Here is a 24,151-nt window from a genome sequence, read left to right as displayed (position 1 = left end):
TGACTCGACCGTGTACCTAGCTCAGTCCTGGCTAGATGGCAATGCCAGACAGGGTCGGAGAGGGACTGGGGTTCAGTGGTGTCCCCCGATCCACCTGCCCGCTGGGGCAGGGCTGAGATTCACCAGGCTCTCCATCCTTCCTTGGCTTTTCCTGGAAGTGTCACAAAGTGGGAATGGTCCCTCCACTAGAGGGCGCCATGGGAGCAAGCAGAGGACAGAGGCGGCTGCTTCAGCCTGACAATCCCTGGAAGCGTGGAGGGTCCCCGGCTCCTGCCCCCCCCCGAAAAGAGACCCTCCTGTGCCGCAGAAGGGGAGTTAGGCCTCAGAGTGAACCCCGACTGCCGTCCAGGTGACCTACCTGAGTGGAGATGGAGATCGTAACTCTTGCTTATTACGTGTCTCCGAGGCAGTTAGACTCGACTCTGCTCAGTGGGGGACAGAAATTTTATTTTCCACAAGACCCTTCCCGGGACAGAAGGCGGCAGCGGAAGGGGGCTGGCAAAGATGCTGGGGTGAAAAGGGCTCGAGTCCTTGGCGTGACTCCAAGGACCGTAACTCAGACTCCTTCACCCCCTTCCTGACTCCCAATCAACGGTATATTTAGTTTTGCTTATTGGTAACCATTTCTGGTAAATGTTGATTTACTGAACTTTTTGGGACTCTGACAGAATACAGTGAATTTATTACAAATAATATTTAAAGATCCTAGTGAATTTACTTGGAAAATGAAATATCCCATTTCTGTTTAGCCATTTGGTTTTTCCTTTAGGTTCCAAATATGAAATACAGCCATGTGTTTTCCACGAAAACACTAAGCTCCACCAACAGGGAGGTGAATCATTAAATATAGCCAGAGAAGGAAGCAAGCTCTTCAAACAAAGGACGCACGAACCCAAACGTTCCATCCTGCCCGGGTCCCTGGGGTATTCTTGCTGGTTTAGTTCTTCCTGAAGCCAGCCCAGGATTTCAGGACTGAGGAGAATTTGTCCTGCTCTCCGCCCAGGGCACCACTCTCCACTTTTTCTTATGTTTTTCCCCCTCTTTACCCAGTGCAGTGCATAGAAAAAGCATTGAAGGGGAGTCAGGAGAGCTGGGTTTTCTCCTCGACTTCACCTCTTGCCTTGTGTGTCCTTAAGGCCAGTCACTTGACTTTTCTGGGCACATCTGTAATGTGAGCGTGTAGGCTAGCTGATCACAAAGATCCCTTTCAGCTTCAAGATTCTCATTATTAGAGGGCATGGTTTAAAATTGGGAAAGTATGTTCTTGCGTACATGTTGCCAGTCTGGTAGAAAACCTGTGTCTCTGGTTGGATCAGAGGCTGAGAGAATGGGCCAGCTGTCCGGTGGGTCTTCTTTGTGTGCCACATGAGAATCTCACTCGCTTGACAGAGATAGGCATCATTCTTGGGGGTCGCATACCTTATCCGTCATACAGATCATATAGATCAGTGGCATTAAGTTAGACTCACCCAGTCTTTCTATCTCAGTGGATCAATGATGATGATGATAATTAACATTTATGGAGTGATGAACGGAATTTGATTCAACAATTCTGTCAGTTGGGTTCTATTATTATCTCCATTTAATAAATGAGGAAACTGAAACTTAGAGAGACTGAGTAACTTGCCCAAGGTCCCAGATTTCTTGAGTGGTAGAGACAGGATTTAAACCCAGGAAGTCTGATCCTGGAGTCTGAGTGCTTAAACCACCATGCTACGTGGATTCATCACCTACACTGCTGATTACAGGTTAATAATGTCAAATCATTGTCTCGTGGGCTTCTCTAGTCCAGAGAAGGACACAACACTGGTGAAATAGGTCACATTGGCAAAGGTTTATTAAACTCTCCTTCACTCAGTAATCCCTTTTGAACTTTGTTTGCCTTCAGGACTTGGACCCTTGTGTTCCTTTTATTATATAGCTTTATTTTAGTGGGTAAGGCTGGTTCAGTATGTGTATAGGGGTGACATGGGTGGTGAAGGTGTGGGGAAGTGGGAGAAAAGGCAGTAGGGAGGGAAGAAAACGATTTCTCTGGCCCCATCACTGTTGTTGACTATAAAGTCTCTCAGTTGACTGAGTCCTTATTTTCTCTAATCTAATAAATGGAAACAATTATACTTGCCATCATCTTTTAAGAAATGAGTGACTAAGTGATTTGTGCATGTCTGAGTATCTATGGAGAGAGAAAGAGACAGAGAGAAATTTATCAAGATGATTTGATATTTAGGTAGATGGCTGGTAAATTTTAATCTCTAATTATCACTGCCTACAGTGGGCTCGAAGATTCTCTGTGCTCACCCCAAAAAGAGTGTGATATATTAGCGTGGAAAGAAAAAAAATGTTTTTAAAGGAAAAAAGCAGAGATTGTGTTTTAAGCTCAGTCATTAATGGTATCGACTGAAAAAAATGCACAACGTAAAAGCTGTGAGTTGGGTTTATTCAGTGTCTTTCTGAGGACTGTAGCCCGGGAGCAACCTCTCAGAGAGCTCTGAGAAACTGCTCTGAAGAGGTAGGGGGGAGGTCAGCATATACGTGATTTTGGTGAAGAGGGGACGTGCATCCAAGCACACATCTTGGCAGAAGGTTGCTGCTAATTATGCAGAACAGGCATCTTAGTTAATGGTTTCGGGGCTTTTCTAAGTATGAGAAGATGCAAGAATCCAGGTTCCAAAAGAAGAAAAAAAAAAATTTTTTTTCTCCTGAAAATATGTAACTATCTGAAGGCCTGTTCTGCTAGTTTTCCCAGAGCACAGACTGCCTCATTCCTGATCTCCGCCCTGAACTCCTTTCAGGGTGTGTTAAAGGTCAGCGACTGCAGTGGCTCATGACTCAATCCTTGCAGAGCTGGACGGATGGCTAGTGACATTCTTTAGTTGGCAATGGAAAAATATATTCTCTTGCTTTATGCTGCTACAGCCTAAATGGAACCTCATTGCTGTCTTGAAAAACCTCCAACCCCTAAGTTCCTTACCTTGTTGAGAAAGAATAAGGCCCGTTTGCTCTTGAGATAGTTGGATAGATTTCCGTGTTTGCAATATTCAACGATCACCATCAGAGGCCCTGCAGCCAAAACAACACATGCTCAACCACACCAAGCCAGCCAGCCATCTGCCAGCCATCAGCGGGCCTGAGAAACCGCAAACCAACTTGTTTTTATATTAGCGGGGTCTGGGGGATGCAACTTGGGGGTGAGAGAGTTTTGTGTTTTTTTTTTTCAACTGGACCTGAGAAGGGGTTTACAAAAAAATACAAAAGGAAAAGGAGACAGTTGGTCGGGGGTTGGACTGGAGAAGAAGCAGAAAAAAAAGAGTAGGAGAGAAAGAACTGGGGGGAGGGGAGGGGAAGGGCCAAGGTCAGGGCGTTGCCTGTAACTGCCGGCCACCCTCTTGGCCCCTTGGCCTCAGGACACTGTCACACCAGCCCCTACCTCCCAGGTCCTGTCTGACCTGACCCCCCAGCTGCATGGCCACCTGGGGGTATCTGCACGGAGGTTGCCCCAGGGCTTGTAAGGTCTAAAGCAGGGATCGGCAAACTCATAAAGGGAAGAGACAGTAACTATTTTAGGCTTGTAGGCCACACAACTACTCAGCTCTGCCTCTGTAACCGGAAAACACCTGTAGACGACAGTACAACCAAATGAGTGACCGCGCTCCAATCCAACTTTAGGAACACACAAATTTGGGTTGCCTATCGTTTTCCCATGTCACAAAATATTCCTCTTTTTTTTTTTCCCCCCCAACTACTAAAAACGGTCAAAGTAAGCTCCCAGGCTGACTGGCCATCGTTTGCCGACCCCTAGTCAAAAGAGGCAAGAGGGTTGGAAAGGAAACCCCCGAGCTGCACTGCGGGTCCCCTGGGCTCCCCGAAGGCGCCATCCCCACCGCTCACCCACTGGGCTCTAGGCCCACAGGGGGAAGAATAACTTCCGGTTCTGGGTCAGAGCAGAAGTGGCCCCAGAGAGGCTTCTGCACGTGGGCCCTGTCCTGGGGCATGCTGGGAGCACTAAAGGTACCCTAGGGGAGGATGGAAAGGTCTGCGACTCCTCAGTCATAACACACCCTGTCCCTGCACTTGGCCCTCTCGGTACGGCCTGTCCGAAGGCCGCGTCCGCACCCCACCTCCTCCTGGGATCCTGCCAGGAGTGATTCCTTCCTCTGGATGAAGCTTCAAGGGAATGCTAACCTTCTGTGCATTTACCTTGGCTCCGGTCGCACTCCTCCCAAGTCATCCTGAGAAAAACGCCCTGCCCTTGACCTCGAGCCTGTGGAAGGAGGTCTCTAAGGGAGTCCTTCTGTTCAGAACCTTTAAGCCAAGTGTGCAGGCAAGCCACTTCCAGGATGGGAGCACCTTCCATCCACGGACAGGCTGCTTCCTCTGGACCGTTGCCAGGCCATGTGCCAGGAGGCGGGGAGGCGCAGTGTGGGAAGAAGGGCCGTGGGACAGAGAACTCGCCCAGGGCGTGTGAACCGGGAGAGGGGCAGGCCCTCCCTTCCCCTTTACCTCCTTGCTTGGTGCAGGCTCCCAGCAGGTTGACGACATTCAGGTGGTGGCCGATGTGGGTCAAGATCTTGAGCTCGGTCATCAGAGCCTTGTACTCACTGGCTGTGGCCCCCTCTGTGGGAGCAGCAAGGGAGAGTCAAGGCGACAGGACAATGGGGCTCTTTCCTCTGGGGCGGCCCTCCTGCCCTCTGTTTGGCAGCGCTCAGCCCTTACTGCATTGGCTTCCCCACAGTCTGCGGAAGGGCCAGCCTCCAGCCTGGATTCAGTCCTCCCACCCTCTTGAGCCAACGTGCTCTTGGTTACAGTGAGGTGCAGAGTGGTGGTGGGGTTAGTCACTGGACGTTTCCTCTTGGTGGACCTCGTCCTGTTCAGTAACGTGCTGACTCGGAGCTGGGCACCCGGGGAGAGCGCCTTCCAGAGGCTTCCTTGCGTCAGAACCAGGCCCAGCAAGAACTTTCCAGGCGGGGGACGGTCCCACACCTCACCTCTTTTTCTCACTTGCCCCGCTTTGAGAAGTTACAGCAGAGGAGCACAAAGGGGCCTGCAAGGGCAGAATGGCCACTTCTGTAAACATCTTTGCCATGTGTTGTTTTCTCTCTATAACCTTTTCCTCTCCGGAGCCTGCAGGGTTATCTCAAGTCATGAGGGTCCATAAGCATCTGACTTCAACTTCATTCTCAGAGATAAACAATGTCAATCTAAGAATTAGCAGAGTCTAAAGCCTAAATTAAGTTTGTCTTGTCTGTTTGTTCTTATTGCTTAACTTCTAAGGCCTTTAAAAATTTTTAATTATGTTTACAAGTAAAAAAAAAAAAAAAAAAGTCATATGAGCTTGCTGTAAACTATTTCAACAATACGATGTTTATAGAGTGAAAAGTGAAAGCCACCCCAACTCACTCACCTTTTTAGCAGTAACCATTGTTAATCATTTGGAGTGTCAGAGCTTTTTCTGTGCATTTATAAATATATGTACCCAATCAAAGGTCTTTTTTGTTTCCATAAATGGGATCATATATAAAAAGATAAAAGCAAATTTGATATATATAATTTGCTTTTCCCCCCTTTTAAATGTCATAGACTTTCCCCATTCTTTTAAATTGATTAATGGCATTCCTGACATTTAGACTGTCTACAGTTTTGTTTTGTTTTTGTTTTTGTTTTTGCCATTACACATATGCTGGAATAAACAGCCTGTGATCTTTGTACCCATGTGCAAGTACTTCTGCAGGACAGTCCTGAAAGTGGGTCGTGCATTTCACGTTGCATTTGTGCATGCGAAGGATGTGCATTTCACATTGTGGTAGATACCAACATGGTATTTCATAAGCACAAATCATTTTTTAATAATAACCAGATAAACTCTAGAAGCCTCCCAGTGGGATTCGGATTGGCTCACAGTAGATGCTCAACAAATATTTGTTAGACAAATAAACAGCATGATTATTCTTCTCATTTCAGACATGGGCTTAAGGCCCAAAAAGGTTAAAGGTTTTGCTCAAGGGCACTTTGAAAGAGCTTCTGACTCATGGCCTTTGTTTGACATTCTGCCTTTCCAGTTTCTCCTAGAAACAGATGGCCAACCAGTTTAAACAAGAAAGCTTGAATGAAAATAGTTTTTTAGGAATGTTATATAGTGGGTGATTTGGCAGTCTTTTTCAATCAAGGCTGATGGCTTAAAAAAGATAAGCATTTATACAGATACTACACACCCTTTTTCTGTATTACATAGAACACATTCTCTGGCCCTTTAAAAAAAAAAATTGCCAGTCAGAATTTCCCCCTCAAATTCATCCCTCCACGCAGTGATGCCCCTTTAGCACAGAGGGAAAACCAGGTTCTTTTGCTCAGATTGTTCCATTTATAGGCAGGGGCATTGGGTTATCTTGGACCCACAGTAGACAAGCATGGGCAGCTGAATTGCCTCTCCTAGAGATGGTGTGTGGTAGTAAGCAGGGAGACAAAACTAGCTGAGGAAACAGATGCTTCCAGATTTAGTTTCAACTTATCTCAAGGCTGGATATACTAGCTTGCCTCCAGAACCCAGGCCAGGATCATTTTCAGGATTTTGGAGCAATGGATCATTTCTAGGAGGCTGGGCCTCTGCAGCCCTTCTGTAGCACTGAGGTGTGGGGGGGCGTGGGGGAAGAGCCTTGCACCTAAACCCTTACTTTTGCACTGCTGAGCTCTGTGGACTTGCAGAGGCTGTTTAACCTTTCTGGGCCATGTTTCTTCGTCTGCAAGTTGGGATAATAATATCTACCTCACAAAGGCTGTAGAGAGAAAAATAAGAAAAGTGGCAACTTCATGCGGTTCAAGCTACTAAAGTAAAGTACCTAGTCTGGTGCTTTCTCACATAGAAGACACGTTGATGCCTCTTCTCTTTAGAATCTGGGTGGGAGTGGGGTATGGGGGGTGCTGGACTACAGGTATTCTCACAGAGATGCCCACCATCATCTGGGTAGCTCACCTTGAACAAGGCCTGCTTTGTGGATGCAAAGCTCTTTTCCTGGCTACTTTCAGAGTGGAACTGTGAGGTTCGTTGCAGAGTTTTATCAGAGCCTTCGCTCAACAGCCTTTTGAAGTGGAAAAATATTATTACATGGGACTTTTTCAATGACGGTGTCGCTGCTGGATGAAAATGAAGGCTTTGAAGTCTCCCTCAGCACATGGGCCTTTCTGCTGGAGCCTTTGCCGGCTACCTGCTTGGTTGGGCGCATAGCTTTCTATGCCTCAAAATCCCCTGGCAATATCTTAGAGACTTTGGAAAGCTGAACATTGCCCATTGGGTTTTCAGTCCTGTTTCTTTTTGGTTTGGGAAGCTTAAAATGCATTGAAGTAACATGACAATTTCATCACAGTGAAGTATTTTCTACGCTTTAAAGGACCTATGAGTCTTGGAGATGTTTAGTTGACGTGACTTTCAGTGATTTTTCGTTTTCACTCTGTCTTAGGGTGCTGGTCATAAATCACCGTGTGCTTCACAGGGTGATAGTATCTTCAACATAGGAAGATAGTTTGTTGATTTCGGTTTTGTTTTGTTTTGATTTCTAGAGAGGAAATGTTTAATGGGTGGGACTTGACACTACAAAATAGCCTGAAGTTCTGACCAACTCAACTGTACTAGGTTCATATTCTTACTTTACAGTGAGGTCCAGCCCCAGCTAAGCCTTTGAGATTTATGACGTACAGCTAAGTTGCCATCATAACGCCATAGTGGATCATTCCAAAACTTCGTACCTGTGGTTCCTGTGGGCTTAAGTCCCTGGTAGTCTAGAAGAATCTGAGATGTGGTAGGAGAAAGATCTCTGAGGAGACGGAAGTCACTTTCCCGTGGATAATGCTGGACTGTTTCCCTTACAAGGTTTATTCTGAGCTCTTGCTGGTCTCATCTAAAGCGCCGGAGGTCAAGGGGCTTCCAGCAGAAGCAAGTTTTGTGGCCAGAGCAGAAATGGCTTCTGTCTGTTCCTAGGCCACACCCAACTTGTGCCAGCATTTAGGGAACGTAATGGGTGAGCTGAAAGCCAAACTTACACCATCCATACCTTTCAGCATTTTTACAGCCACCGTCCGGCATGTAGGTGATTTCTTAATGCCAAATGCAGATGCTTGGACCACTTTTCCAAAAGCCCCTCTTCCGAGTGATTTGCCTACAATGAAAAGAAGACGTTGGTTTGTTTGCCAAGCCAGCAGGGTGAGTTTAAGTCTTTTTTCAGGAAAAAAGGGTCTTTTCCCTGTGTGTGTATGTGTGGCATGTAGCTCTGAATGGAATCTCCAATGAACTGACCCCAAAAGGGTCAGGACACATTTCTGGGGTATCTTCCTTTCATCTCTTTATTGTGCTTCTGCGTTGCCCTCATCCTTCACAGCTAGGCTAGGCCCCTAGAAGGCATTTGGTGCAGGTGGATGGCCAGTTTCCTCTTTTACAAAGTCCTTCTTGTGGGGAGAGGCTACGACATCCTGAATGGTGTTTTCCATTGTTTAATAACATTATTACCACAAAAATTTCCCTATGTTTAACCTAAGCCCCTTTTCTTGCCACTTGAGCTTATTTCTTCTGATCTGTTTTCAGCAAAGGGAGGAAACTGAGAAGAAGGGGGGTTACTGCTGTTGGTTACAATGATGCTTCAGAGCTACCAAAAAATAATTAAGTCGTTTCTCAGACTTCCTTGCCAAGCAAGATATTCCCAGTATTCCCAACGTGTCTTTACATGATGATTATAAATCTTCATGGTTCAAAACATGGGCCTGTCAACCACTGGTAGTAATTTGTTTCAACCACAGAGAGATGGTTGCCAAATGCAATAACAGAGTGAGGTTTCACTCACGGTACCCTGTATGTTATGTCGTAATGACTGTTAAACACTTTTTTTTTTTTTCCCTCACCCTTGAATGAGACAACTTCACTCAAAGGGGCAATGACCATGTCTGAGTCTTCCCAGAACTTGGCCTGGTGCCTGGTGCATCTGGGTCCCCTGTGTGTTAGTGCAGAACGAATAGTCGCGTTTGGGAATTTGTGAGATGCCAGCAGCAAGTCTCGTCTCATACAGTCCTGGGTAAGCAGAGGGGCCCGTGAGATGCACACCTGAACGGCGCACAGAGATGAGGAGGGACCACCCCCGCCCCCAGAACGCCTCAGCCGCCTTTTCCATCAGGGCTTCTCTCTCCTCTGCCAGGAAACAGGTTGCTGAGCACAACCTAGAGAAACTGTACACTCAAGCATGATACGGCAGAAGAAAGAGTGAGCCAAAGAAGTCGCCTTTTTTTGGTTCTTCTGGCGGCAGGTGGGGGGTGTTGGAAAGCCACCAAGATGCCTCTGGTCAAAAGTCAGTCCTGGTAGGGAGAGGGCGACTTCCACACAGAGCCTCCAGTACCAGCCAAGTCCTCTTCCTCAGACTGTTCTGATAATGCGCCTTCAGTGAGCCAACTTTCCTTCCTTCCTTCTTTCCCATCTTCCTCATGCGCCAATCCCTTCCCCCAAAGGACACAGTTTGTTGTTTGTGTTTTAAGATTCCTAGAAAATTGGTAATGAAGCTTTCCTGCCTCCTCATCCTATTAGAAGCTTTATACTTCTGTGCGCAACTCCCACCCACCACCCACCCGAGGTCACGTCCAGTGAGGAGGTGGAAAGAGCTCCGTCCCCAGTGACGTCAGCGGCGTCTCCCCGCCTGGGTCTCACGGGGACGCGCTCTGCGTTAGGAGGAGACACTGGTGAAACGACACGCTTCCCCTGGTCAGATGTGCACCTGTCGTGGCTGATCAGGTCATCCTCCCAGAGCATGCTCCATGGACGGGGAGAGTCCCTGCTCCCTTCTTCAGATAAAAAGCATCCAAGAAATAGCAAAGTCAGGAGTTCTCGTTTAAATGAAAGAGCCTCCGGTGGACCCTGAAATCACGTATGGAAAGAACACTGGCAGATACCTTCTCCAGATTGTAAAAATAGGTGCACTTTGGTTAGAGGCTTATCCCTTGCTTTTGTAGGGTAAAAGAACACCTTTTCTTCTGCATTGCCTTCTACCCTCTAATGTGAAAAGTGTCCTGAGTCTGAGACAGATGAAGGGCATCTCTGTCTTGGGACAGCTGTCCACGGAGTCTGCAGACTCCTCGCTTGGGGCAGGCGACGTCCTTTTCCTTTCCACAGCTTCAGCCCCCGTGCATTCCCTTCTTAGCCATCACACAAAACACTTCATTTTGACAAGTGTTTGGGGACTTTGCTTTGACCAGTGAGAAGGCGCTCGTACTCACTAGACTTCCCTGTCTTTTCATTCATTCTCTTGGAAGCTGACTGCCGCCTCGAGCACGGCCAGAAGCTGTTACGGGCTCTTTAATCACCTGGCGCAGTTGCGATCCTTTGGCAGATCCGCAGTTCCAGGGTCAGGGGAGCCCCGTCACACCGGACTCGATCTTGCCTGATCCTTCTTTTCCCTTAAAATCCTCCTTGGTGTCACCTAAATGCCACTAGCTTGGAAAAGCGCTAGGTCATTGTCATACCACGAGAGGATATTGGAATCTCCTCCGAGAGTGACTGGCCGGGGTCCCTGGGACACGGTGGGGAGAGTGCAGGGCAGCCCGGGGCTGAGTCCCTCGTGGGCATCCAGGGCTCATCTGACACTAGGCAGCGCCTTCCACGTGCCAAATTCCACACTCCGTGTGTGGTTTCCCATGTTAGGTAGTCCTGACTTTATTTTCCAATGGGAAGATGCATTGCCAGGCATTATCCCAACTTCTGTGATAAATGCATGGAAGCGGAATTCTCGCCCAGGTGGAGTGAGGCATCTCTAACAAAACAGGTTTTTTTTTTCGTTCTGGATTTCAGGAATTTCAACGGTAGCGACACCTTTGACCCAAACGCTCACTCTGTCTATCAGGTGCTATCAGTTCTGACTTCTGTCGCCAGGGCTGCGGGTCGTAACCCGGAGCATACTCAGCTGAAATCAGAAGCCGTTCGGCCTGTGTATTTCTCTACGTTTGTAACTCGCTGTAACTCTGCCCATCAAACCAGCTTTTCCTCTTCATCCATCCAGACATAATTTTGATTACTTTCAGTTGCCAGACGTTACTTCAGATTACTTTCTGTCATGTATTTGTTTCTTAAGCCAAATAAATCTTGGACCATAGAGTAGGACAAGGACGCCTCTGGCCCTTGCAGCCACACTGCATTGAAGGGCAGAGTTAGATGATTTGACCCACTTACCCTCATCCGTCAAAGACACTCACATGTACATTAGCCGAATCATAGCATCTGGCGGCTCCGGGAAGGAAAAGAACCAAAAGATCTTCAGCAAGGAGACTCTTCTGAAATGGGATTCTCTAAACTCACAGAGCCCCAGGGGAATTCTGGTAGAAGGGTTTGCATTCTCCCTTGATGTGCCATCAAGGATCACAATGGTACTAGGCCAAGGAATGAAGAAATGGGACAGAAAGCTCGCGTTTCCTATACGGAAAGACGCATGTCTGCTTGTGACTAATAACTCTGGAAAGCAGTGTGGCCCGAGAATGGCTTACGGTTGTGGGAAAACTATCCCATGTTCCCTGCCAAGGTCACTGGCGGGGTGGGCTGGGCCAGCTGCCATATAATTTAGACTTGCAGAAGGAACTCATCTTGTGTGCCACCTGCCCTGAACTACTCTAAATTTAGTTGATTTCCACACACCCCCCGCCCCCGTCGGCAGCCATTGCTGGCTTTCGCCTGTCTCTCCAGCCTTTTACTGATTTCTGATTTTCTTCCCCAAGCCAAACAGCAGGCACTCTTGGGGCCAAGTCTTCTTTCTCATGGAGGGAGAAATGTAAGTGGAATCATTTCAAGGCCCAGGAGAACAACAAGAAAAGCCATTTCTCCCTCTCTGTCCCCTCACACCCCTACCCCAGTATGGTCTGCATGTGGAGGAGGGGGGCCATGCGAGTGAATTGGAGCAACAGGTTCTTCGGGCAACAAGCTCCGCTGGCTCCGTGATCTCTTTTCTTCGTTCCAAATATTAATGATTCTGGCACACATAGGAGAGAGCGGAAAACCTTCAGAAGCCACCGTCCAAATATCTGGGCAAGAGTGTCCGAGGCTCCTGTTGTTTTGTAGCACCGTGGGCTGGAGGCTAATTTGCATCGTGCCGTCTGAGCTGGAGGAGCTTGGGGGTAAGCTGGAGAGAAAGCACGTTGGCCCGGTGTTTCCAGCGTCCCTGTTACCTAGAAAACAGCAATCCTCCCTCTTCATAAATGACACGTAAATGACCCCCAGGGGCTTTTTTCTCTGTGTGGACATTTCAAACACCCAGGGAAATTCAAAGCATGTAATTTATAGATTCGTGCAGAGGGGGTTTTGGTCCTTAGGCTTGCAGAGCACCAACTCTTTCACCATCTGTTTGGTTTTACTGCACCTCCTCATCCTGAATTGTGTTCTACGTCACCGATTTCTCATCCACAAAAATTTCGTTATTTAAGAGTGTCTGTACTTGTAAGACTCTGCTGGAACTAAGCTCTCCCCTTCTCCTCCACTTATCGGCTCTCACAGCTGTGTCCTTCTCCCTTCGAGGGGACAGACTCAATGCACCTTTGCATCCCCAGCACCTAGACGAGCATCTGCTGCTCGGCGAAGGTGCTTAATAATTGTTGAAAGAATTAACAGGTGCTGCCTTGTCCCCTTGACCTTCTGTCCTAGGATTCTAGAGAATTCTTTACCTCTGTGTCCATCTCCCTTGCTGGTTTGTGAGCAGCTGGAGGGTAGAATCCCGAGTCCAGTTGACTTCTGCGTCCCTCAAAGCGCAGTGCTTTGCAAGTAGTAGGTGCTCGGTTATGGGTTTAGGAATCTGCGGAACAAATACTTTACCCAGTTTAAGTCTCTCCCGGGCAAACTCCCACTTGCTGGCATCGTAAGGGAGCCGTTCGCACTGCTCATCCAGGGGAACTTCATCTGGGTCCACGATAATCGATAGGTAGTCAGTTTTAATCTCGGAAGAAGACTGAGAAATAAAGAGATCTCAACGTCACCAAGAAGGAAACAACTTTAAAAACACAGATATCCAAGAAACAACAGTTGGCAACATCGGCTGCTATTTTGGTTCATTGGGTTGAAACCACGTGGTGGGGAACAGGAAGGACCCTCTGCATACACATAGACACATCACACGTGAGCGTGCAATTTTCATCAAGCAACCCCTCACTATTCCCACAATGCATTTCGGCGGCACCCGCTCCACCGTCCTGTCTCAGACCAAATGCACTCAGATTCTGCTGTGATCTTATTGCTTGTTCTTAAACAAGCAATAGTCCTCTGAAAAAATGCAAGGCATTTTAATAAAATCATTCCAAACTGTGACTAAAAATAACTTTCCATGACCATTCTCCACATGCAGGAATACACATGACAGATGAGTCAACGGCGGGGTCCATGACTGTGGCTTTTCTACATTTGCAAGAAAGGCCAGAGGTGGCAAAGTAAACCCAGGATCCCTGGGATGGTTGAGAGGCACATTTCACGTGAAGTGTTTTAAATATACTCAGAAGGCCTGGCCCCTTAGTTGCTGCAGCAACCTGAAAAGACTATAGTGAGATTAGTATAAGATTTTCCTGGCGGAGTTTAAGAAAAAGGGTTCTGAGCTCAGCACTTAACAAACACTGAAAAGTCAGCACTTCTGAAAGAATAAAATCAAGGAATCCACCGACAAGTAGGCAACACAGGTTTCCTGGTGACCAAAATTTTGTGAGTCCCTGTTCAGATGCATTGGATTCATCCAAACTGTTCAGTTTGAATTTGAGTATTTATATTAAAATTCATGCAAAATGCAGACTTATTCAATATATTGCAAGTTCATGTTTACCATACATTACTGTGACTCAGAAGCAGGAAAAAGATAAAAATTTAAAAAAGGAAAAATGTACAAAAAGGAAAAAAAAAAAGATTTATCTTCAATAAGAAATAGAAGTTGATTACTTCAAAGGCCAATGGGTAAGACTTACACACAGTCACATCCCAAGTTCTTTTGGCCACTGGTCAAATAAATAAGGTGGCATCTACCTTCTAGTGTTTGTTTTATCTTGGTAATGCAAGTTAAGCCCAGAAAACACCCTGTATTTCAGATCATACGTAACTGGTTTTACATTTAGTGTCTTAGGTTCACATTAAGGGGTGATGCCCTGTTAATATTAATTAATTGTAGAATTGACTGCATTTCTGTGGGCAGGACAGACGGGAAGTATGTTTGCCTATATGTGCTAGGTTTTGATAACTCTTGCCTAGAAGTTATGTACTCTTCACTTAAATGGGTTTCAGACCCTTCCTATCAAAGCACTTCCCTAAACAGGATCAGAGTTCAGTAGAGAAGATGAACCTCTCCATCCACCCGATTTCACACCCGCCCACATTCTTCGGCCCTGACTCACCCCGTTCTGGGCTGTCACAGCTCACCTCATCCATCACTTGCAATCTGTCTCTTTCTCACAAAAATTATCACTAAACTGTGTGACAGATAGCTCAAGGCAGGAAGATTTGCCTGGCCTCCACGAAGAGTGGAAAATGGAGAAAGATAGGGAGCACGTTTGTCACGAACTGCGATTGCCAGTGGTGTTAGACTGGAGGGCCCCAGCCTGTCAGACACTCGTGCGAGCCTGTGCGGCCAGAGAGGAATATCAGTTCCTACGCTGGAGTGCTGGGTGTTCATTACTGCTCACTGCTGGAAGAGGTTTTATGACTCGAGCTTTCAGTGTCTGCTGTAGCCACGGCCATGAGAAACGGTCTCCAGTCTTCCAAGAGCACGGGAAGAGCTGGAGTCCAGCCAGGGACAGCCTGGGTCCTGCAGGGAGTGAGGGAAGGTGGGCAGGGGTGACGGAGGCGAGGGAGCTGCCCGTGAAGGCGGTCTTCCCACAGGGCACCTGTGGAATCTGTGCTTCATCTCAATAAGGCGGATGAGAGGAAACACCCAACAGGCCTTCAGAGGAAGGGCTTTGAGACGAGTATGAAAGTAGAATCTTGGTTGACAAATATTTATTCCTTCAATTGACATTAACACCGGGCAGCCACTAGGTGCTTGGCGTGGAAATTGCACCGCCAGGCGCTTCAGAGCCCAGGTTCTGAATTTGACAGCCTGGATTGGAATCGGACCAGCATATAACCTTGGGGAAGGTGCTTAACCTTTTTAAGGCTAGTTTCCTTGTCTGTAAAATAGTGATGATAATGGTACTTATCTCATAGGGTTGCTGTGAATATCAAATGAAATAGTCCACGTAAAGCAAGTACGGCCTGGAGTATAGGAAGTATGAATAAATGTTAGCTTTAGTTGTAACACTGGCCTATGCAGGGTGAGGATAAAAAGAGAAAATACAGGGCTTCCCTGGTGGCGCAGTGGTTAAGAATCCACCTGTCAAGGCAGGGGACACGGGTTCGAGCCCTGGTCTGGGAAGATCCCACATGCCGCGGAGCGACTGAGCCTGCCACAACTACTGAAGCCCGCGTGCCTAGAGCCTGTGCTCCGCAACAGGAGAGGCCGCTGCAACGAGAAGCATGCACATCGCAACGAAGACCCAATGCAGCCAAAAAAAAATAAATTTATAAAAAAAAAAAAGAGAGAGAAAATCCAGCCCTTATCAGTGAGGATTTACTCTGAAGTTGGAGAAATCGTCTGGAAGTAATTCCTGACACCTTTCTCCTCCTCACCTCCTACAACCAATTACTTCTCAAATTCTATAGGCATCCGGTTACTGATATGATACTTTCTTGCTCTCATCCTTTTATTGACATTAAAATTTCCTAAATTTTTAGAAATACAAAGGACCTCTTCAGTTTAGTCCCAGTTTGCTTTTCCAGTTTTATTTCCATTAGGCTCCTCTATGCAAGGTAACCAGACTCCTTCCCTAACCTGGGGAGTGGGCAGGAGTTCAGGTGGGTTGTGTCTTTCTGCTGCTTTTCTTCCAGCCACAGCCTTCAAAGTCTGCCTCTAAGCTGGGCTTTCTCAGAAGTTTTTCTCCCCCTCTCCTCCTTTGAACTCTGTAGTCTTTGTACCTCCCTTACAGATTTGGCAAGTTTTGCTTTTGTTAGCTCTGTTTCCCTATATGATGTATCGCCCCTTTCAAAACCCCATTGTTTAACTTTCCTTTCCTTCGAAAGCAGTGGTCTTCATTGTCACGTCTCAAAGCCAATCACTCCATACAACAAAAGCCTGATGTTACTTACTCACCGTGGAGGAGGGCTGCCATCCCACATACCAACACTGTAAAGTACACCTTCCTGGTTCTGAATAGCAAGTCTAAGGTCAAACAACCTGGGTCAAAACTCAGCTCTGACTCTAACTAGCTTAGTGACTTTGGGCAAGTTACTTTACCTTTCTAAGCCTCAGTTTCCCTCTCTATAAAATGGGAATAATAATATATTTACATCTTTGTGTTTTTTAAAGGATTAACTGAGATACAACATAACGAACGTCCCACAAGGTGCCACAAAGACCTGGCACATTAATAAGGGCTAATAGGGACTTCCCTGGTGGTCCAGTGGTTGGAACTCCGCACTTCCACTGCGAGGGGCGCGGGTTCAATCGCTGGTCGGGGAACTAGGATCCCACATGCCCTGTGGTGCAGCCAAAAAAAAAAAAAAGCTTTCTAATAAGGGCTAATACATCTCTAGAAATTGAGGAGGCCTCCTTGATACCTTCCAAGTCCTGTTGATTTTATCTCCCAAATATCTCTTGACTCTAATCGTTTAGACTAAGCGACCATCATTTCTTTCTTTTTTTTCAGTTAAAATTATTTATTTATTTTTGGCTGCCTTGGGTCTTCGTTGCTGCGCACGGGCTTGCTCTAGTTGTGGCGAGCAGGGGCTACTCTTCGTTGAGGTGCGCGTGCTTCTCATCGTGGTGGCTCCTCTTGTTGTGGAGCACGGGCTCTAGGCGCGCAGGCTTCCATAGTTGTGGCACGTGAGTTCAGTAGTTGTGGCACGTGGGCTTTAGTAGTTGTGGCTCACGGGCTCTAGAGCGCAAGCTCAGTAGTTGTGGCGCACGGGCTTAGTTGCTCCGTGGCACGTGGGATCTTCCCGGACCAGGGCTAGAACCCGTGTCCCCTGCCTTGGCAGGTGGATTCTTAACCACTGCGCCACCAGGGAAGTCCCTCTCTCTTTTTTTTTTTTTTTCTTTAATATTTATTTATTTGGTTGCACTGAGTCTTTAGTTGCAGCTCGCGGGCTCCTTAGTTGCGGCATGTGGGATCTAGTTCCCTGACCAGGTTTCGAACCTGGGCCCCCTGCATCAGGAGTGTGGAAGTCTTAACCACTGCACCACCAGGGAAGTCCCGTGACCATCATTTCTGACTTGGACTACCAAGGTCTTCTGCTAGGTTCTTCTCTATTCACTCTTGCCCACTCTGGTCCTTTCTCCTCATACAGCTGAAATCATCTTTCCAGACACAGATCTCTCACCCTTACAATCACCCACCTTTGCTTAACCTCACCCCTTCAAGACTTCCTCTCACTTCTAAAACACAGAGGGTGTTCCTTCCCGCAGCTTACAGGGCCCTGCCTGGGCAGCCACTGTAGCCTCTCCTCTCCTTTCCTGCGCCCCCTTGTCTCTCATCCCCACCTCTTCCCCGGGTCAGTCTCTCCTCTTCACTGGGTCCCCTCTGCCTGCTCCAGCCCCAGACGTGTGCTGTCTCTCTGACTGCAGACTTCCGCCCCCTTATGTGTTGTTTAGTCGGCTTTGTAGCATTTGCTCTGAACTGTTATCAGAGGTCCCTACACAGGGTCTGGCACTCTGCCCCGAGCAGGCACACGGGAAATATTTGCGCCATGAATGAATGAGTGAGTAAGGGTTGGCTCTTTCCCCCACTAAATTTCAGAGAAGCAAACTGTGCTACAGGCCTAATGATAGGAATCTGATGTCCTGAATTCCAACCTGAGCCTCACACTCTAAAGAACTTAATTTTATCATGGGGCTCAAAGAGTATGGAACAGCAGAGATAAGACAGAGGTGGGCCTTTATTTTGCTTTTTCCCTTTTGGTTCTTAGCAGAGAGTGAGGTTAAGAACATGAACGCTTCCCAGGTCTCACGTTGAATTTAATTGAAAGACTTTATTTTATATCAAAAATGTCCCTTCTGTGTCTGGGAAATAGTCATCTGTTCATTGCTCTAGCTTTTGTTCTGAACACCCCACATTAGGGTTGAGATACTTTTTTTTTTTTTGGCCGTGCGGCATGCAGGATCTTAGTTCCTTGACCAGGGATCGAACCCGCGCCCCCTACAGTGGAAGTGCAGAGTCTTAACCGCTGGACCACAGGGAAGTCCCACGGGACGTTTTAATGATTCATTTGCCATGTTCACCAGGTCAGAGGGAGGAACAGGAGGGGAGGAAGAGGGTCTGCCATCTGTTCAGTGCCTGCTCTGGACATCAGGCAGGCATCTTGGGGGGAACCTTGCATGATGTCACTACACCAGCGGCGCTGCTAGGCATTTGGGAAGATTATGCAAAAGGGAGCATAGAAGTTCGTCTGAAATGTTCTTACCCTTTTCAGTTTTCGGATAAAGAGAGTTAACAGGAGCCAGAAGAGGGTTGCAGCCACACAGGTACACGTCAGAGTGATCAGCTCCAGATTAGACTTGTCTGAGGTTCCTGGGGAGATAAAAACACCAAGAGGGCGCTAAACAGCAACTCGCAAACTCCGGGTCTGTGATTTGACAGAAGAAGGTCGGTGACCTGGAATGCTTCATCACAGAATGCAGTCGGCTGACTGGCGCAGGAATCGGCTTCCAGGACAGAGCCTCTTACCTTCTCGATCAGGCAGGGTCCATGCTATTATCATCATAAACTGACATGGAAATGAAAAGACTTTCCAGAAATTTTGCTGTTGAGTTTGCAAACCATCCCAGAAATAGAGGAGAAATTAACAATGGGCAGGAACAAAACCTCATTACAGCGCTAAATCTGGACTACGTGAGATCTCCCTAATGGGTTTTAGAGGAAATTCTAAAGAAAAAGAAAAAGACATAAGAAGTGTCCCTGGGGACTCACAAAATTCTTCAAAGTGGGTTTTAAAAATAAAACTAAAACCCCAGGACTGTCACAATTCTCCAGGCAGCCTGCAGGGCCGAGCTGAGCAGAGGTACCAGCTAGAGCCAGTTCTTCCCAATCACCTTATTTCCCAGAATCACACAGATCAAAAGCCGAGCACTGTTTTTCCATGACCAAAAAGAAAAGACCCAAAGTATCCAAGAGAAGCTTCCAGAGAGGACAGTCTTTGGGATTTGTAAAGGAATGCTCCAGTGGGCCAGAACAGTGGTTCCCTGCTTCTTGATTCCAGTGGACACTTTCCCAGGAACTCTAAAGTGATGCTTCTTTCCTTGAACTTCATTAAAAGGAGGCAGAGTTCTTAGTATTAAGTTAGGCCAAGATCAAGTGAAACTTCTTCCTTTTAGAAACGGTGAGGGACTTCCCTGGCAGTCCAGTGGTTGGGACTTCCCTGGCAGTCCAGTGGTTAGGACTCCATGCTTCTACTGCATGGGGCGGGGATTCAATCCTTGGTCGGGGAACTAAGATCCTGCGTGCCGCGCCGCCCGGCCAAAAGAAAAGAAAAAAAAAAAAAAAGAATGGTGACATGGGTGATGATACTTTTTATTGAGCACTTCTTACGTGCGAAGTCCTCACACGTGCCCGATGAAGCAGGGGCAAGAATATCCCCATTTCATGGATGACAGTTTCATCTGGTGGGCTCTCTGTTTTAACTCAACGGAAGACGTGTTGAGTCCTGCCCCAGGCAAGGAGATGGGAAGGTGAATGAGGGAAAGCTGCTGTCACTCTCCAGGAGCTCACTCACAACCTAACCAGGAGGCTTAAGGCAAATACAAGGAAACTAGGGACAAAGAGTTTGCAGATGAGGGGACACTAACGCCTTTTGGGAGAGGTGACATTTGAAATGGATTTTGACCTACAGGGATGAAGGCAGGGGAGGGCATTACAGGCAGAGGGAAGGGTATGTGTGAAGGCCCAGAATCGGGCAACAGTAGGGCACTGGCGGAGTATAGTGCGAGATGCGGGACGGGACCAGACCATAGAGAATTGTGCGTATCCCTGTGGTTTCAACTCAGTGCTGCGGGCAGCTGGAGCCAGTGAAGGTTCTCTGCCCTCAACAGTAGCAAATACACAAGCTAAAACCCGAGCCACTTCCGTCTTCTCTCTTCTCCGCGTACCTACACTTCCTGAGGCCATTGTCCTCACCACGGCTAGAGGGGAATCTGGCTTTTTCTCTCTTTTCAGCCCATTCCCAAGTCCTGCTTATTCTGCTTCCACGGCCCATGAAATTGTCACCCCCTGTCCTACCGTGTGATCACCACCTAAGTCAAGGCCCCCTAAGTCCCCCTGAGTGACCGCATCAGCTTCCTAACCAGCCTTGAGTCCCCAGTCTCTCCTCCGCTCCAGCCCGTGTGATCTTGCCAAATCATGGATTCCATCCTGGGACTCCTGAAATTCCATCACTGCTGCCCACCCTCAGCCCTGTCAGGACAGAAGCCCAAGCCCTTAGGTCCTTTCTGCCCAACCTTGCCTGTTTCTTCAGCCTCATCTCCTGCTGCCCTCCCACGTGCTCTACATCAAAATACTTGTAGTTTTGTAAATAGACCAGCCCTTCTGCACCTCTGTGATTTGGCCTTTGCCATTTCTCTACCAGGATGTAGGCTTCCCAGGGCTGAGGTCACACCTTATTCATCTTTCTATCCCCACTCACCGAACTGGGTGAATAAGTGGATAAATCATACTTTGCTTTGTCTCCAGAGAGTTTCACGAAGCGTTCAAAGGGTTCCGGGCCAAATTCCCTTTCACGTATATTCATCTGATAAACATACGGAACATCACGCGTGTCCCAGGCTCTGTTCTGGGTGCTGGTGTACGGTGGTAAGTGTGAAAGGGCATGGAATGGAGCTCACAGTCTGGTGTTCAGGTATGAACTGACGGGTGTATTCAAAGCGCTGCGTGAAGCAGTAGAACGTAGGTCCTCTCGTTCACTGCTGCATCTCTGGTGTGGAGAAGAGTGCCTGGCATGTAGCAGGAAGGCATCCTGAAAGTGTTGGCTGAGTGAGTGAATGAATTTGGATTCATTTGCTGCTTTGGCATCTTGTGGTCACTTTTCCCCTGAATCTCCTGAGACTGAGAAGTTTCAAAGTATGACCACCTTTTCTTTCAGTGTGTCGTCTTGATGGGAAAACTGTAAACGCAAGTTTGTGAGTTTGGATTTCCTCCCCTGCAGTAAGAGGTTTAATGTTGCCTTGCTGTATTCACACATACACACACTTCTTTGCTTATGCTGCAAATACATTTTGTGGAACCGAGAAACTGATTGGGACCTGCTCAGGGCACAGGGGCCTTTGGCTCCTGGAGATGCTGAGAGCATCTTAAGACACGGCCCTGTCTGCATAAAGTCTCTGCAGAGGCCTCCTGCACGGAATGCCCTGGGAGAGGCCCCCTCTCGTTGTGGGAACTTTCCCACTGCATTCCCCGGGGCAGGAAGTTGACCCCCCGAAGTAATTCCACGGTCCTTACTCAGGCAGAATTCCTTGCAGTGGGAGCAAATGTGTTTGTGTGCACTTAGGCATTTAAGGAATCATCTCATCAAAAACATCTTCAAGATGAACGTTAATTAGAAGGGAAAGGTCTATTTCGTGTTCTATTACTGTTGACTGAGAACTAAACTCATTTTGTAAGATGTAGTATCTAGGCTCTACCTCTATCTTGTCTGATAACTTGATCTCCATCTTTATTTGGAAAGTAACTATTAGGATAGTCTGCTATAGATTGATTTAAGGCAGCAGCAATTCTTCCTATCCAGCTCTTGGACGTGTTTTCAGAGGTCAGACATCCACACGCTGGCTGGACTGCACCCAGCTTCACCTCGCTGGTGTCAGCTGATGAACTCGGTGCATGAAAGAGCCCAGCTGCAGACGGCAGGCGAAGGAGGCCAGTGGAACGTGGGTGGGATTTGACAATAACAGGAGTTAGCACTGGATCTCAGGGACGTCCCTCCCGTCTGATGTGTGTGAGAGACCAGCACCAGGACATGGTACAAGGGTATCTTTATACGGAATAATGACAAGGAGGTGGCTGTTTCGAAAAGGTCAGGTATTTGTACCTCTTATTTCAGGTTGCTGACCTGGCTGTCCAGAACATTCCATGTCAGTTACCCTCCCAGGCTTCATCCCATCCCTGCTGGGATAGGAAGGGCAGGTGCCAGACAGAGGAAGGGCTGGTTTCTGAAGATGGTATGCCTTGTCTAGAGTCTGGACAGCTGGGCGGTGTCTTGCCGTCCTGCCCTGGGCCTTTCTGCTAGTGATGGCAGCTCTGTCTGCATGGGGATGTGGCAGCATCACACCAGCCCTGACATGTGGCTCTGAGTGGTACCAGACTACTTGAGTCAACAGGCAGCACAATCAGGCAGCTCAGCTCGTGCAGTTTAACTGGGTGGTGCCTCCCAAGAAGTTGGGGAAACTCCCCAAGCAGAAGACCAGGGTCCCTGGCCCCAGGGCCTTCCTTAACTGCAGAAAAGGAAATCTTTATGTGACCCTACAAGCAGCTATGTCTGAGGCCAAGGACTCTGTCCCCAGCTTCCTCATCCCTAAAATGTGGAAGTGACAAGAGCACCGCACCTTACAGGGGAGATGGATAAAGCCAGCGTGAGCTGTTACTTTGAAGGCCTCCCCCCAGCGCCCGCCTTTTCCTTTTTTTCCCTTCTTATTACTTCCTGGACTTCAAGTGCAAGATCGTTTTCTTCATCCAAACATATTTCATATAACACAATTTGTCTTTTCCTTCTACAACGAATCAGACTTTGACCCAAGGACTGATCATTTTCTACAAACAACTGCGTTACTTTCCCTGAGAAATTGGCCTGACACTGCAGCCTGGCTTAGGAGTTATTCTCTGGTTCTGGCATTGTTTTAATTTGAGGTAACTGTTTATGTGGGTTTACTACCCATGAAGCTATTAGGACACAGAGAGAGGAGGGTGTGTTTCTTGTTCATTTTGCATCTTGAGCACTGGCCTAGTGAAAGTCTCAATAAATATATATGGATGAAAAGAAAACTAATCAGTACACCTAGACCTGGCCTCCCATGTGAGCCAGTCAAGCAATGCTACCTCCTTTGATTTAAAATCCAGTAACCGGTAATCCAGTTAACCTTATTATGTAAGTCTCTAAGGTTTATTGGACATTAAAATTGGCCTTCATACTATTTATGAAGCTTTATAGGAATCTACCTAGATTCGTGTACAGCCATCAACTTGGAATCCTTCTTAAGGACAGTGATTGTAGGCATACTCTATTCGGATTAAATCTGAAGTACAGGGCTTCCCTGGTGGCGCAGTGGTTGAGAGTCTGCCTGCCAATGCAGGGGACACGGGTTCAAGCCCTGGTCTGGCGGGATCCCACATGCTGCGGAGCGGCTAGGCCCGTGAGCCACAATTACTGAGCCTGCGCGTCTGGAGCCTGTGCTCCGCAACAAGAGAGGCCGCAATAATGAGAGGCCCGTGCACGGCGATGAAGAGTGGCCCCCATTTGCCGCAACTAGAGAAAGCCCTCGCGCAGAGGCGAAGACCCAACACAGCCATAAATAAATTAATTAATTAAAAAAAAAATCTGAAGTACATTTCAAGAGTAATTTTAAGTAAAGATACTTCAAATTGCTATCCTATCAGTTCTGTAATACATTTTTATCACAGGAAGTTAAATCCTTAGGTCAAATAGGAATTTTGTGATCCGGAACACCATTTGTGTGACTTACTGGCTAAATCTAGAAAAACTATAATACAGAAAGTTTTGTTGAAGTGGAATTTGGTTTATCATATTAACAAACAATAGTGTTAGCTAATATTGAAGAAGTTTTTATCATATGCCAGATATGGTGTTAAATGTGTTAATCCTTGCAACAACCCTGTAAGGTTGGTATGCCATTATTCGCACCCATTTTGCAGATGAGCAAACTGAGGCTCCAGGAGGGAAGTCATTTGTCCAAGGTTGCACGGCTCACGAGCAGGGACGCACCTGGCTTCAGAGTGGGGCCTCTTCCCCACCAGGCTGAGAGGAGAGCAGATTGGTTAAACAGGGATCCAGTTCTCTCAGCACTGCCTCTTCCGAGCTTTGTAACCCTGGACAGGGTCCTAACCCTCTCGGGGCCTCAGATTCTCACTTGTAAGTAGGAAAAAA

At 47.4% G+C, this 24,151-nt stretch overlaps 1 protein-coding gene across 5 annotated transcripts in view; it reads right to left on the bottom strand.

The window, feature by feature from the left end:
* The window catches only part of FLT1 (fms related receptor tyrosine kinase 1), a 172,078-nt gene that overhangs the window by 22,109 nt on the left and 125,818 nt on the right, over positions 1 to 24,151 (bottom strand). For 4 of the 5 annotated variants that reach the window (XM_082435510.1, XM_082435508.1, XM_082435512.1 and 1 more), the window contains 5 exons: positions 18,470 to 18,576; positions 12,818 to 12,950; positions 8,043 to 8,147; positions 4,501 to 4,614; positions 2,972 to 3,060 (listed from right to left, as the gene is read on the bottom strand). In XM_082435510.1, the coding sequence (XP_082291636.1) occupies positions 2,972 to 3,060; positions 4,501 to 4,614; positions 8,043 to 8,147; positions 12,818 to 12,950; positions 18,470 to 18,576 (548 nt within the window). The remainder of the gene's footprint in view (positions 1 to 2,971; positions 3,061 to 4,500; positions 4,615 to 8,042; positions 8,148 to 12,817; positions 12,951 to 18,469; positions 18,577 to 24,151) is intronic. The other variant, XM_082435509.1, reaches the window with a different exon arrangement.

This window comes from Balaenoptera physalus (genome assembly GCF_965194825.1).
Source record: "Balaenoptera physalus genome assembly, chromosome: 18".
NCBI lineage: Eukaryota > Metazoa > Chordata > Mammalia > Artiodactyla > Balaenopteridae > Balaenoptera > Balaenoptera physalus.
Note: the sequence above shows the minus strand (reverse complement) of the source record. Positions and strands in the feature narration are given on the sequence as shown.